This window comes from Hylaeus anthracinus, unplaced genomic scaffold (genome assembly GCF_026225885.1).
Source record: "Hylaeus anthracinus isolate JK02 unplaced genomic scaffold, UHH_iyHylAnth1.0_haploid 3, whole genome shotgun sequence".
Taxonomy (NCBI): Eukaryota; Metazoa; Arthropoda; class Insecta; order Hymenoptera; family Colletidae; genus Hylaeus; species Hylaeus anthracinus.
The window spans coordinates 2,407,093-2,423,264 of record NW_026535284.1 but is presented as its reverse complement, the minus strand read 5'-3'; the positions used below and the strand labels follow the sequence as shown (position 1 = coordinate 2,423,264).

Below are 16,172 nucleotides of genomic sequence, written 5' to 3'. Positions count from 1 at the left end.
TCTTCTATAGACACAGAGGGTACGAATACTTATTGGACTGCCTGTATAATGTACAGAACCGAAATTGTCTATATGTTCATTAGTTTTTTCAGTTTCCAAAAATCAAATCGAATGTGTTTGCTTATACTAGAAACTCTCTTTAAACTTACCAGTCTTGACTTGGTACTTCAAAGTGGTGGAGCAATCGATGAGGAGTTGCTGGAGCGTCAAGCCGCTGTCAGGAATTTCAAGATCCAGGAGTCGCATCATCTCGGAGGGATGATGAAAGTCGAGGACCTTCGCGTTACGATCGTTCGTGGACTTGATGAAATCCAGCAGGATATCCACCACCTTCATCAGAAACTCTCTGGTCGCCGGAAAACCTTCGGCATTTTGCGGCAGGATGTCTGGGAGCAAGAACACAGACACTCGAAATACATTACAGATAAGAAACTTAACGTTTTCGTCGATTTCCTCCATAATATCGTTCCAATAATAGAGGTCAGGCGAAATGGCACAGATTTATTTATTTTCACGATTCAAAGGAAAGCGTAATTACAACAGTAACTCAATCAATGAAACTTAATATCCTTCAAGTATAACAGCGATGTTGGCTAGATCAACTTTTTGCTAGGACAATTGTATACGTGGCTAACGTAATTGTCTACGATGACTCTCTAATTGTTATAATCAAGTGAAATCTCTTCTACGATAGTGACATTGATCGATTTGATACCGTTTTATCGAGCGTCTCTTTGCCGGCGCTCCGTCGTATCGACCTACCGTCGGGTCTCCGACGTCCTCGAAGAAAACGGAAATTATTAGAATGATTTCACCTCATCAAACAATTGAAAGTATAGACCTATATTGACACACTCTCACTTGTTTGGTGGGATGACACCATCTGACTTCGTTGTCATCTATTTTCGGTTTCTCTTCATCTTCTTCTTTTAGGGTGGTGACGATTGCCTCTCTTTATCGTCTCTTTATCGTTTAGAAACTTGCATGCGATTTCAACATGCAGCTATTACATACAAACACGATCGTGCATGATCTAGATACAGACGACGATTTATTCTGATCCTATCCGAATAATTCAATGGTATTCTCCTTAGCATGCGTTCAAGACGTGACAGTTTTCCTGTCGAGTCACATCAGAGGTGGGTAACTGTTTATTTAAATAATGGGTAACGAATAAGATCAACTTGATTGAACAATTAAATTTTTACTTAACGTGAGTATTTAGTTCTGCAGTTTAAATTCTAATTCTGTTATCTCTTTGAATGAATCACAAGATATATAAAAAACGTGTTGAGAACCTAGACCGTACTGTGAATATTCAATTGAAGCAAATATACATGGCCAATGTAAATCGAAATCTTAACCTTGTCAAAATAAAAACTGTTCTAACATTAACTTTTCGTACAATACCGATTTATTACTCAGTTTCGTGTTTAACATACGCCCTTTAGTACTTGGATACATTTTTTAGCACACATTATAGTCGAATACTATTTGATGCTAAATACAATCGTTGTTCGAGGCATTATGTATCGCACTCCGATAGAGACAACATAAACTGACTGCAGTGGGACATTTCAATGTGCCCTCGCTAAATCCTAGGTAGATTGAACTGTCTTTCTGTTGCAGGGCAACCATAAAGTATCCCGCCGAATATGCCACCCTTCGTTTTCCATTGCATTAAAGAGATCCCATGGATAAACAGATATAGCGACTCAGCATCGATGCTTTAAAGTCATTATTTCTTTTCCAGAATAACCAAACATTGTAGTCTTCAGCAGCTTCTGTTCTATGAACTTCTAACAGAAATATGAAGTTCGTTGCTGCAGTTAAAGGCAACGAACAACAAGTCCACGTCTAAATAGTATTCGTTACAATGGTAAACCAAATTAGAATTATAGATTCTGTCATCTTGATTAGATAAACAATTTGAAATTTTAACTTATACTATATGTGTTCTTTACTTTAGGATTGTTGTATAGGTAATGTGCGAGAAAAGAGACACTAGACGCTGATAGAGATCTTTGCAAGAATCCAAGTCTTCGCGAAAAGACAAGTACAACTTTCAATAATCACGCGAACGGGGAATGAGAATCAAATGGAAAAAGAAGGGAGTCCAAAACCTTATGGTGTACCATCCTGAGCCTATGGTTAGACAAGGGAAATCCCCAGCTTCCAGGGGTTCAGCTACAGCTAATCCTGCTCTATCAATCTAACACCCAAAGCCCGACTGACTCTCCTTCTTTCGACCGGTTTATGGCACTCTTGGCGGAAACTAGACCAATCAAGAATAAATACTTCAAATCCGGATAATCGACGCTCAGCTGTGTTAAGCTTAACCTCTCTGGACACTGTGTACAATATAGTGCATATATACTTTAAGATTATTCATTAATACAACTTAATATAATATTTATGAAGATAATAAATGTTACGTAATTGATATCTGCTTGAACATATTTTATAAGAGTTAGAGACATCTGCCTGAAAATTGACAAATAATTTGTCATTGGTATAGCATGTTTCTATTAAAATAGTTAGATGTAGAAATTAATTGTGTGCCTCTCTATAGTAAACTTATCATTTATTTACAAAGAAAAACTATACCACTTATGACTTTCTTCCAGTTATACAAGAGAACACGTACAGTTGTAAAAATATGTGTTAAAGCAATGTTGTCATGAAAATTGGTACTTTAATGTAACAAAATAAGTGACAAATATTTCTGTATAAACTAAAGTTATAAATAATCAAATGCGAAGATAGAGAATTAATAAGTAAAATTTGTTGGCTACTAAATTTCGTGTATAGGACACATTGTAATAGTCATCAGATTGAGACTTAGGTTGTGTATATAGATTCATTATAATGAAGATCAGAGTATGAATTATTAATAGGTTAATAATTTAAAGTAAAAAAACGACGTATAAATATTTTCACTTATACTACAGATATAAACGATTTAATGTAAATGAACAGAATTAATTACTACACCTTACATATTCATTCCTTACGCTGAATTTTCATTTTTCTGTCTGAGATATGTTCGTTTCCATTCAGACGAATAATAGAAATACATATTTTATACTAGAAATATGTCAATAAATATGATTGTATGTCGCCAATTTACCCTAACACAAAAATTCGACCGCGAGAATGTTAAATTAACTAGCGTTCGATAGTATTTAAATATAAGTACATGTAATTTCGTGCAACCAACAGAAGTTACAGATTCAAGCTCGAACTGGCGCAATGCTTTGGCACCAGATGCACCGCACCCTCGACTCGAAGCTTTAATCAAAGCGCTTTCTAGGGGCTGTAACACGCGGCAATTAGTTCCAGCGATTTATAAGTGGGATTACGAGGTTAATTTATAGTAATGAGTCGAAAGAAACGCCGCGAAGTTGTTTGGGTTTTTAAAAGAAGTTTAGAGGTATTCGGTTACTCCTCGCCATAACTGCTGCAGACGTTACAAATTATTATTGAAATGTTCAGAGGGGTTTCTAGATCTATACGGATTGATGTATACATTCTATGTACTGATCCATACTAGGTGCTTAATGAATTACACAAATAGTATGGTCTGGGGAGTTCTCGGCCTTGACCATGGATATGAACACTATAGGCGGATTTTTGTTTTTTAAAACGCTGATCGCCACATGTGTGTGACATTTTATTAAGGAACTACATAACATAATTCTGAAGGTAATTTGTTAAAAAAAATAAATCCGGTTAGGATTCATAAATTACGATAGCGTTTTAAAAATGAGAGCTACAGTAATTGTTAGATCATGTAGGTTTTAAGTTTCAATTGTTTCAAAACAAAATTTTATTCGCATAGAAATGTTCGTAAGTATTTATGTAGCAGCCAACGTGTTAAGTTGACACATGTTGCAAAAGTACGAAGTTGCGATTCAGTCTGTCTAATAGGTTATTATTGTTTTCTTTATCCCTTAAAATGGATAAAATTGATTATCGCGCGGTTATTAAATTCTTCCTGAAAGAAGGTTTAACGCCAGAACAAATCATACAACGGTAATGACAAACAAGAACTGGCGTACCGAATTTAAACGTGGTCACACAGTCTTGAAGATGATCCACGTCAAGGACGTGCAAAATATTTAACAACACCAGAAAATAATAAACAACTAGGATGACCGATGAATTAAGCATTGAATTAAGCTTTAAGCATTTCAGAATATCGATCAAATTATATTTCGCATAATTGTATGTGTAAAAGGTTTGTATAATGTGTGTGCCTGATTTGTTTAAAAATGACAAAAACATATTAGAATGGCAGATTCATAAGTTCTAAAGATTCACCAGTTTTAAAGAAAATGATATTGATTTCGTTCGTTAAATAATCCTCCTTATTATCCAGATTTGGCTAGGTCTGACTTTTATCTTTTCTCAAAATTAAAACTCTTCCTTGTTAGTCAACGTTTTTCTTCTAATCAACAAGCGATTGCAACCGTAGATAGGTATTTTACAAACCTTAAAAATAATTATTCTTGAAATGGGATAACGATGCTGAAGCATCACTGACAAAGATGTATTTCAGTTTCAAGGGATGACGCCAGAAAATGAAAGCATATGCAAACAATTATAAATTCGTTTTAATTGTTAGGCTTAGGATTTTACAGACCACCTTCGTGCTTGATAATTATTTGAGGTTCAACGTGAAATCAAGTTGGGTTTTGTTACAGATGGAAAGTGACGACGTCGCGTCGTGTCGCTTCGCTTCGAGGACAATTTAAATTCAATTCTTAGCGATGAAGTGAACCTTATCGGTATCCGACACTTGCCGAACTGCAAACAGGGCCTTGACAAGCGAACCCTTCCTCCCTTTTTGCGGCGTGTAATCTGTCCTCAGCCACTCGTCGACTACGAGACTCTTCGGGCCAATTCTAAATCCTCTATTATTATGCACCCTTCCGAACCGCGAGGTTCGCGAAATCAGGACAATATTGTGACTCCCAGATTTCATTCTGGAGAAGCCAAGGTTGATTTCGGATCCGTAGGGAATCAATGGGACGCTTCGATACGTGCTAATTTGCGTGTAGTCGTGACTGACGCGAAAAACAGGGAAATAGGGCTGGCAAGTAGAAATGGATCATCCTGGTCAGACGAACGCGGCCAGTCGGTAAGTCTTGCCACTCTTGTCAACTGTACATGACGTAAGGAATCTTTTAGGCTAAATTTAATCTTATGATGTAGATATCGAAGCCAGAATTTTGCTTGAAATATTTAGTATAACGAAAATTTATAGAAATAAATGAAAAATTTCTGTTGGCTGTAATAGATCAATCCGATTAATAGATAATATAGATTAATAGATTAATAGAGTTTAATGATCATAATCATATGAGTTGTAAATTTGCCTAAAAATAACAATAACTACACATTTCTATCGGTAACAAAAATTAAAATTAAACATTTCCTAATCGCCTTAACATTTTCTAGTTATCTCAATATTACTATTGTAAAGTAGTTTTTATTGTCAGTAGTTCTATTAAATTATAGTCTGTTTTCTTTGAAATTATTTAGGTTGACTAATGGTTCGCAAATTGTTATCGTAGATAATTTAACTGCGGTTGTTTATGCATTTATGGCAAATGAAGATATGAGGAAATCTATGAGAACTTATTCAAATTATTTTTCTGTATCTGTGAAAATATAAAATAATAATAAACGTCCGCAGTCTATTGATGAACCAAAGCGAAAATCGAAACTTTTAATAAATCGAAACAGTTGATCACAATGTTAATTATCCTCTTCGTTCGAAATTCTAACAAAACGAGTAAAATTTGCAACAAAACTAGTTTGAAATGTACGTTGCTTTTTCCACATCATTCTCAGACCAATGCTCGCAATTCTAACGCATTTCAAAAATGTAACCCATGCTCGTTGCATTAACATCAAGATACACCTAAATCAATCCAGCCATCAAACTTACCCGAATACTTCAGGTTACAGTGCTCCCTGGAGAGGGCGTACGTGTTCTCAGAGCTCATTAGTCTGGTGGGTGAATGCGTTCGGGCGAAATTCTGAAATTCACAACAAATATCTGTCTTTCGTGAAACCGTGAACTCTGCAATTAACATTCACCACATACATTACTAGCATTCGGGAGACAAATTCTTGATACACAAATCTAATATTGTACATATAGAATGGCAGACAAAAGAAAAATTAAAATAGGCAATTGTAAGATAGATATAGGTACCGTCGTTAACTAATTAGTTTATTTTTATTTCTATGGAATTTGAAGATGGCTCGATTAAATCTTGCCATACATTTTTGTTACAAAAAGATTGAGAGAAATAGATTTAATATTATTTAACGAAGAGTAAACCTTTCAGAAGTCTGCAAAATCAACATAATCGATAACATTAATAAACAAGCAATACTCGTTTTTAAAAAATCTCGTTTGATCCGATGAATCGGAATTTCAATTAATAAAGAGGAAAGAAATAAAATATGGTCCAAATCACCGTTAAATTGTAGCGCCTTTTGTAACTTTCTTTTGACTGTCACTATAATTAATCATAGAAACGTCGTCGACTTCGTTTCGCTAATTTCAGAAAGAGACACCTGTCGACGCGAGAAACTACATATCAACCAGCCTTGAACGTGGCTTTTTCTCTAAGCGACGATAGGTGAAATAAACAGAAAGTAAGGTATTCTACGCTGTCGGTGACAAAGGTTTACAAAAAAATGAAAGAGTCAAGATGAATGAACGTGCAGCGAAATGGGAACGCCTTACATATAAGTATTCCTTGATCGCTGTGATTTTAGTGCCGATCATTTGCACATTGTCCATGTCTCTGCTTGTGCCCCTCGCCTCAGTCCCTACAACAATCAACAACAGTGTCCGCTTCAGTGTTTCGCGCTGCTTTTTCCAGCGAGCTTTTTAGATAAAATTGCAACAAACTGCGAAGCGAGAATAACACGCCGAAGGAGCACGACAGGCCGAGCGACCAAAGAAACATGGACAGAGAGCATTTTATGCGTAGTCTTGGAGGTAAAGGCTTAACAAGCATTTCCTCGTTAACTGAAAAAAGGCAAAACTTGTTATGATAGAATTAGGGCCATAGCCACCACGCTTTGAAATAATTAAATAAAAGGTTCGTAGCGATCTATGTTAACGCATTTCCTATTTTAAAAGAATTTTAAAGAGGTATTTTAAAAGGAAAAGGACGTTTTCAGTAAATAGAACCAGAATTTTAATCAATATAGACAACCACTAAATTGAGTCTACATGATATTCGCTCAGTTTCTATTCTTATAGTTAAATTAAGCGATAACGCCACTTTTCAGGCCACAAAGATGTTGTGGTTGTCGAATTTTTTTCTACTGGGAAACATCCTTTTTCATCAACAATATGTTTTTCCCAAAAAAGGAAATACACCAACACACGTCGCCCTGAACCTTCCATGAAAATCGTTATAGGTAAATCGTGACTGCTCTCTGAACCAACTGGTCCTCGGAGCGTGAAAAATAAGCGAAAAATCAGTCTGGACAGAGACCAGGCGCTACTGATATCACTCTATCAGAAGGCCGCGTATTATTGTAAGTAGAGGAAACACGTGAAGATGCATTCAGACAGAATAAAATTCGAACGCAGATAGATGCCTGCACTATAGTGAATGCGATACAGTGTGTAAATAAAACATAAGTACAAAGGACGATAGAATGAATTTTAATTTTATTAAAACACTAAACAAGTAATTAAATTAAAACTAAGACATTAAATGAATTTTATCAATCCCTCAATTATGTTTAGATGTTTTATTTGCATCCTGTACTGTAAATATCCTTAGATTATAGCGACAGAGAAAAAGTAATACATATCGATTGAAAATCGTGCGTTTCTCAGTCATCAATAAATATTAGCTTATATCGGAAATGAAGAGAAACCTGTGATGTCCATGGACGAGACGCAATATTGTTTATTAATTATTATCAAAGTAAACTGAATTTTAAGCAAACACGATTCTGGACATCTTTATGTAAGTAACGGTAAAAGGGAAAAATGTAACGAAAATGAATTATGCGTGAAAGCGATATAAAAGTAGTTCGAGCCAAGAAGTAAAAGTGTTTTGAAAGAAATGACATTGCAGACTATAACAGGTAAATAAATGATTAGAGGACCACGTATTCGAGCTACTCCACCTCCCAATTCGATGTACCCAAAATTGAACACTAAGCGATAATATGGTACTTCTTCAATTCTTCGTTTATAGCTCCCAGGATTCTCTAAAGACGTGATCTCCTAACCATTCACAGAATATAATCTCCATCTAAGTTCTTTAGCTCAGCGTTTCCCAAACTGTGATTCACGAATACATTATCCATGCGATGGAACAAGCATTCCGAGTAACAATTATAATTAATAATTAAATAGGTATATTCGTAGCGTAGATCACTTTAGCATCATTGTAGTTTCTAATGTTATTATTTTCCTGTTATCACACTAATAGACTGACAGAGGCTAATAAATAAAGAGACTATTCGTAGAATCAATATATTGTAATAATATGTATGACAAAGTAATAATTTAATATTTATTAGTACACATGCAGATGGCATTTAGAAAATACGAACGAAGTAGTGAAATTTATTCTTTCCCCATACAAATCACATGTCCCGTAAAATGATATTACTTCGCAACTTATGGTGTATTTTATCATCCATATGTACACGATCACCACAACTTTGGTATATAAGAATTTAAAAACAAATATTTGATACCTTTCACCTTATGGTTCATAATATACGTAAGTTCACGATCTGTTTTTTATAATTTTGAACCTATTCTTGTCGATTCTATCTTAATATTCATGTGATCGTTCAAAATAGAAAAGACATAACCAAAGATCCTATACTTTTAATTAATTTTTTTAAGACACAAGCATCAATTGTAATTTTATTTTCAATAATATATTAGATCGGATGATTGAATATTCGTATAATGAAGGTGTTACCGTATGTACATTCTTTTTTGTGTAGTGTCTTCAATTTTCAAATGTTTGTAAAGATAAAATATTCATTTCAAACTCTTCAAATGTAACAAAAGAGTATGTTCATGTTCCGTAAATACGTAAAGTGAAAAGTATTACGTGGGAAACACATTTTAGAAACGCTGTTCTAGCTATACCGTTGCAAAGGATCTCTTTGAAATCATCTCAGAAGATTGAAACGTTGCGATGAAACTCATACACGCGCCAAGTATATGGAGTTGATGCATAAGTTCACCTTACTCTACCTTCAACAGAATTTTTCTTAAAATGATAATTTCTTGACCATGTATTGTATATATCATTCCATAATTCTCTATCTGGTCTGTAATTTTATTTTTTATTTTTTCCATGTTTAATGTACTGGTGACAAATTTCAGGTTCAAGATTATGAAGAGGCAGGTTAACGGAACGGAAGATTTCAGGCATCTGCTCCTGTTTGAGTTTAATCAAGGCAAATCATCTCATTGTCGTCTCATTGTCGTATCGAAATCGGTCTTGCTGAAACGCGCGAACCACTTCTGAGCTGCTCTCTTCACGCAAGGAACTTTCTCGTAGACGATACAAATATTTCTGATACCTTGAGAACCGTTCGAGCCGTGATCAAACGCAAACAGAAACCGATATCGAAAATATTCGTTCTCGTAAACATGACACTTCATAATATTCAATCTGAAATATCTCATCATTAAATTAAATCAATAATATTTAAAAGTAATATTGCAGAGGTAAAGAAAACTATCGAATATAAATTACAATACACAACCAAGAAACAATAGGTATTTTATCAGAGGAGTAAACATACAAAATTATAGTCTATTGCATGAATTTGTTAGTGAAATTATTGACAAATCTATAGTAGCAAATCTTGCGTTTTAAATGAAAATCCCTTTCTATCGTATAAAAGGAGCCTTGACTAAACACGCACACCTATTACGCGCAGCCCTTTGCGATAAATATTCACCCAAAGGAATCAAATTCATTCGTATTTACCAAAAAATTATTCTCTTCGGTAGAAAGTTCTCTAAAAGTAAACTGATGCATCAAGCCAACGGATAACGAAAGTGATAAATAAGGGATGCAATCAAATAAAATGAAATGAAAGGTGTCGCAACGTGGACGCACTCACCAAAAATCCGTTCTCCTCGCACGGTTTCCTGCTTCGAGAGTTTACGGGACGATCGACGGGAAGCGGTCTCGGTGTTCACGAACGGGGGATGGAGCTGTCCTGGCGGTAGTAGGACTTAAGGGTGGATCGTCAACAGACTGGTGAAGCGACGACGGGCTTCGGGGTGGTTTCCAAGGGACTGCTTCTAGCCGAAAACGCCTGGACGACTCTCGAGCCTCGGCCTGACTCGGCCTGCCTCGAGTCTGCCTGACCCAGTTTCATCCAGCGCCAACCCACGCAGCCACCCCCTCGTGTCCAGGTGGCGGGGGCTGTTTTCGCGTGGGCGGAGCGAGTTGGCGTCGCGAATACAGGGTTGTCGATGCGTCGTGCACGAGGGTGGCCACGTGGGCGTGCCGATCGTTCGGCCAATCCAGGACGAAACGCGTTTCCTGACGTCAGAGGGTGGGATGACGTATCGTTCGTCGCTCTCCCTTATCTCTCTGTCTTTCCTCTCCTCTCCTGTCGTAGCCCCAAGGCACGCCGAGACACCTCCGTGTGCGGTTTTCGCGTCGGATGCCAGCGCCGTCTCTTTTATATGTTTACGAATGTACCCTAACTCGGAACCGATGCCACGGCTCCTAGGGAGCTACTTAGCCACGAAATCTCTGGCACGCTTGGCCGTCAGCCGAGATATGAGCCAACCGGAACTGTGGAGGGTGGTTTCGGTACTCCCGTCACCTGATTCGTTATAGAATCACTTGGGCATGTCGACGCGAAATTAATACCATCAACGGGAATGGCTCATTCGGGAAAGTTACAGTCTACGCGGCAAATAGATAGTTCGGGACATCATCGACATAGTTGACCCTTTGATAATACGGTACGTAGCTTCGGGAGAATTACGAGGAGATACGGTATCACCTGGAGAACAGTAACGCTTGGCATACCTCGAAAAAATATTCTGCCCTTCTTCGGATATCTCGAAGTTTCAGGCACGTAAATTCTTGGGGTTTCAATCCGGGATGGTATACCGGAGGAATTCAAGTTTACTTCTTTCTGGGACGGTTCCTACGTTTCCGATGAAGTCTGAGAAAAGTTTTATCCGCGTCCCTACTCCCGCCCCGGCGCTGGAACGAGGAATCAACAGGATGCACCGAAGGATAGGAACATTAGACGTCGAGCCAACGGTTCTCCTCCGGCGGAAAAACAACCGAGCAAACGAAGGGACGTACGGAGGCGAAAAAAGATCCAATTGCTGGTTCCTTTCGCGGAAAATGTCGCGACGCACGCGTCCTCGGCCTTTGCCAAGGGGTTGAGGACACGGTGAATGGAGAGAGAGACGGCACAGGGACATCGTGAGACCGACGAACGGAGGAATAGGAAGAAACAGAGGCAGACGAGGGTGGGAGAGGGCAGGAAGGACAAAATGGACGGCAGCCAATCGGACGGTGGGACAAAATGGCCGACGTTGAATTTAATCAATACTTCCTCCGTCCTTCGTGAGAGGGTGGAGGACAGGGCGAGACCCAGAAAGTACCAGGGACGTAACTACTCGCTGACGAGAGTACGTAATCGCGTCGTTGAGGTCGATACACCTTCTCCGTTCCTCGTGTACTCCTCGTGGACACCCGGTATAGACGGTATCGAACATGAGTTTCATCGTTCGTTAACAACGTTTTCGAGTCCTCAGGAGTACCGAGTTAGGTATAGAGTACACAACGTATCCTACGGATACGTGTGTCCCAGTAACTGCAAGAAGGTTAAGAATTCAGATACAATCTAAACTTTTATTTTCAGGAAAATATTAAAAGATACTTTTTGTAGTCCATCAAATATTGCATTTTTTTCATATTATAATGTACTTAAAATATGGTATCCACCATTTTCTAAGATCGTTAAACCTTTACGTATTTAATTTACAGGTACCATGCTGATCGAAATTAATTTTTACCGAATGAAAATTAATAACACAATGCAATATTATAGCGAATGAACAAAAATTTAATAACTTTTTTCAACTTTACATAAACTTCGCACAATAATACGATTTCATTTCATATGAAAATTATATGTTATCCACCGTGTGGTATCGTTTAAAACATTCTCCAATGCGAAGCCTTGATTTTCTAGGACATTACAAAAGTGGTTAGTTTGACGCCTTCCTCTCTTAAGTTTTCGGTTGGACCATACCGAACAGTCTTTGTCCTTTACGATTTCTTGTTGTTAATATTTTAAGGAGGAAAAATGTCGAATGCGCTTAAAACAAAACAGATTTATTAAGAACTGTACGTAACTTCGATGCATGTCGATTTACTATGAAATGTGATCTAAACGGTTTTTTTTTCTTTTGATGGTTGAGAGTAGACATACGACCGAAATGATACTTTAATTACTCGCGAAGGGAAGGTAATCATTCAAGAAAGAAGGATAAAGATTTAATAACAAGTAAAGTCGATTTCAGAGTTGACAAGAGATTCAAGGAATTTCTACGCTGATATTGCATCAGTGGCGAAACTTTAAATTGAAACGACGTAGGCGGAAGCAGCCAACGAAAAAATTCTCGAGAGCCTCGGGATAAATTTCTTGGCGATTCCGTCGCCATACCATGTAAATTACCTGGGTCCAAGTTCTTTCTTCGAAACTTCCTCGAAGCGAATCGAGCACTCCTTCCTTTTGTTTCTCGCGTTCGGGAAGATTGCCATCGAACAAAGTACGTGCGAGATTTATTAACAGAATCGCACAACTGGCGTGTTCGCGGATTTATCAATTGTTTATTCCCCTTGGGAAAATCCTGATATGTATCTACGATACCTAAAAATCCTATTTATGTTCGCTTTTCTTAATTGATAAAAGCCGATAAGCCTTTCCACGACATTTTAATTGTTTATATTCTACGCTCCATCATTTTATCATTTCGATTTATTCATATCTATATCACTTCTACACTTTAATTAGTTATGCATTAAACATTATTTCAATCGTTGTCGGCATCGGCATCTTTAATGGTTGTCTAAGATTACAAAAATTCAAGTAATTTATTACATATTATCAATGTGAATATCGAATGAAGAAAATAAATCGTGCAAATGAAAAATAAAGAAATTTCTAAACAGAATTTTTAAAAGTGACAGCCACTAGTGTACAGAATATATTTAACAAACTTGAGTATCAGAGAGATTGGTTCGATAGATTTTTCTTTTATCTTGACAACCCGATGAAAAATGGTATTTCGAAAAAAACGCGTTTAATGCTTTCACACTTACTTAACTTTACTATGAAGTCTATTACTTTGGATCAGCTGTAAAAGGCGAAATAATTTGAATAACCTACTCAATTTTTAACAATGCCTTTTTAAATAAATTTACTATCGATTAAAATTGATTTTTTGAAATTATCACATCAAAAAGACCTCTTATGTATATGAACGATCGTTTCTTCTATACCGAAGTAAATTCGTATCACCGAAGAAAACAGTCGAATAAAATAAACTATGCAACGTTTGTATAGTATTTATTACAACATTTATTTTTATTTTAAATAAGCATTTCCATCTCGCTTCATTTTGCATTCTTTGCAAGAGTCGTCGGAATTAAAATTGTCCTATTATTTGTAATTGCTCGTTACGAACATTGAGAACGTTAATTAAATGCAAATGACATTACCATTTGTTTACGGCAAACGGTGCAATATTTGGCAACGCGAATTAGCGATTGAAACTCGACAAACGATCGATATCCACCGCACGCATCCTCAACATCGCATGTGCTTGTGCACAGACCAACGAAAATGGTTACGCGTGATCGCGAATATTCATGGTGGCGGACAACGAGCTCGTTTATCTCGTGAAACGAATTTCACGTAACCTAGATTGAAAAGCTCGCAAATTTCGCGCGCGCGTTTGTCTTGTGTTGGATATTTTTTGTCGACGCGAGCCACGGCCTTCGGATTTTCAGAAGTAAATATGTACAGTGGGTCAGAAATGTATTCGCACATCGTAGTTTTTTTTGAAAATAACTATCCGCAAAAAGTAGTACAATACATTAGTATAATACATAATGTTTCATTAATACATATACAGAAACAATATATTGACTTAAACGAATTAATAATTCGTCACTCAAAAATAACGCATAAAGGAACGAGAGTTTCGTAGTCAAGTATTGGATCGGCGGAATAAATTTACAAGAAGCACTAAATGATGAACGTCAGGTTAATGTGCTACTTCTTTATAAACTAACTCATAGCTATCTAATGACTAAAGGAGGACCTCCATACTGCACAAACTTTAATATTAAAATCACAGTAAAACATATGCTAGAAAAATGTCCAATGCATAATATTCTATGAGAAATACGAAACCAACCAACCACTCTGAAGGTCAGCTAAAATGACAAGAAATGTATGTAAAAAATTATATCTTATTTAATTATATCTTTAAAGAAATATAAACAGTTATTGTTAGATGTAAGAATTAGTTCTTCTAAGCATAAATCATTCCACATTTATTTTGATTATATTATGACTCACGTATGTATATATCAATATTCAACATACAATTCACAGTGGTCACTAATGGCTTACAAGCTGATGCGACAATAAATAAATAAAAAATCTTAAGCAACGTTGAAAAATTGTTGCCACCGCATAGCATGCGTAAATTCCTCCATAGTATGCCAAACTAATTAGTTTTGGTGGTAACAACGCCTAGAAAAATATTCAATACAAAATCTCTGTAACACAACATAATACCATTCTATTGATAATCCAGATAGTTGATGTGAGATGTTACATTATATATTTTCATATCTTCTGCTTAAATAATTTTAATGACAAACTAAGAAACATACAAATTTTTCATACAACTATCCTTGTTAAAAAGAAATAAATACAATTAGAAGTAAATCCTATTCCGTTTAAGTTTCCAATTTAATTGTTTATGTTGTTCGTGGCACTAATACCAAACTTTACAAAGAAATGCTCGTGAAATGGAAACGTGTACATTTCTATCTAAATATATAACTTCTTTTTGTTTCTGAAATGTCTGATACTAGCATAATTTTATTACCTACGATATAAGTTTTACATTTAGCTTTATTCAATTTATGGTAAATTAATCATACATTATCTCAGATACTTATATGTATGTATATTAAAGAGGAAGAAAAAGTGAAACATTAAATATAATCCAAAGAAATATCGTTCTTTATATATCAAACGTATTCATAATTTCTATCGAATTAAAATTATAGGTATTGAGAACAAACAGATCCATCTGCAATTCTCACTTATTAAAGTTTCTTCTATTTTTAAAAAAGTATCGCATTAAAAATGATTGATATATTTGTTTTTCTTGATTTCCAGCAAAAACGATAAAAACGTAAAATGTAGAAAACAGAAAAATTACTTTGCGACTGTTTTTTCTAGGCATATTTGTTGATGAAGTCTTCTTCTTTTGGCGTACTAGCAGTGATTGCCTTTGTCCGTCAGGTTGAAAGGAAGCATTTTCCGCGATGAATGGAGAATCAAAAATTATTTAACCTGAATTGCCAGTAGTATCTCATGTACCAATAATATTTATGCTTCGGTGTGATTTTTATTTGTTATTATCATGGGGATAAGCTTGCATATGCTTATTCACTATTCTATTCACTAATTGATCTGTTTATCTGGATTCAATAATATTCTAGAATGTACGCGATTATAAAAAAGCAATATGTTTTTCTCTAAGCATTGACGATAATAGGAAGCAATGAAGAAATACCATTTTCACTATATCAAAGCAAAGGGTTCATCTTCATGAGCGAAAATCCGAATCCTGGAACAAATATTATTTTCGCTACATCTCCGATAACCTCTTGCAACGGGGCTCCATTGGTTTGTGTTATTACGAAGACCAATACATCATCATTTACTATTTCCATACGATATAGACACTTTCAACTGCCAACTTCGTTCGTCCATTTTACATTTCACTTTTGCTGCTCCACTTATGAGTTGTAGGCGAAAAAAAAAATTCTGAATTGCACGGAATACTTATCGGAAAT

At 36.1% G+C, this 16,172-nt stretch overlaps 1 protein-coding gene across 2 annotated transcripts in view; it reads right to left on the bottom strand.

Annotated features, from left to right (window-relative positions):
- Nucleotides 1-10,382, bottom strand: part of LOC128894246 (glutamate decarboxylase) — a 44,696-nt gene extending 34,314 nt beyond the window's left edge. The window contains exons 1-4 of one of the 2 annotated variants that reach the window (XM_054155888.1): nt 10,150-10,382; nt 6,767-6,852; nt 5,957-6,047; nt 150-386 (exon numbers count right to left, since the gene is read on the bottom strand). In XM_054155888.1, the coding sequence (XP_054011863.1) occupies nt 150-386; nt 5,957-6,047; nt 6,767-6,823 (385 nt within the window). In that variant the 5' untranslated portion in view covers nt 6,824-6,852; nt 10,150-10,382. The remainder of the gene's footprint in view (nt 1-149; nt 387-5,956; nt 6,048-6,766; nt 6,853-10,149) is intronic. The other variant, XM_054155889.1, reaches the window with a different exon arrangement.
- Nucleotides 10,383-16,172: the final 5,790 nt, after the last annotated feature.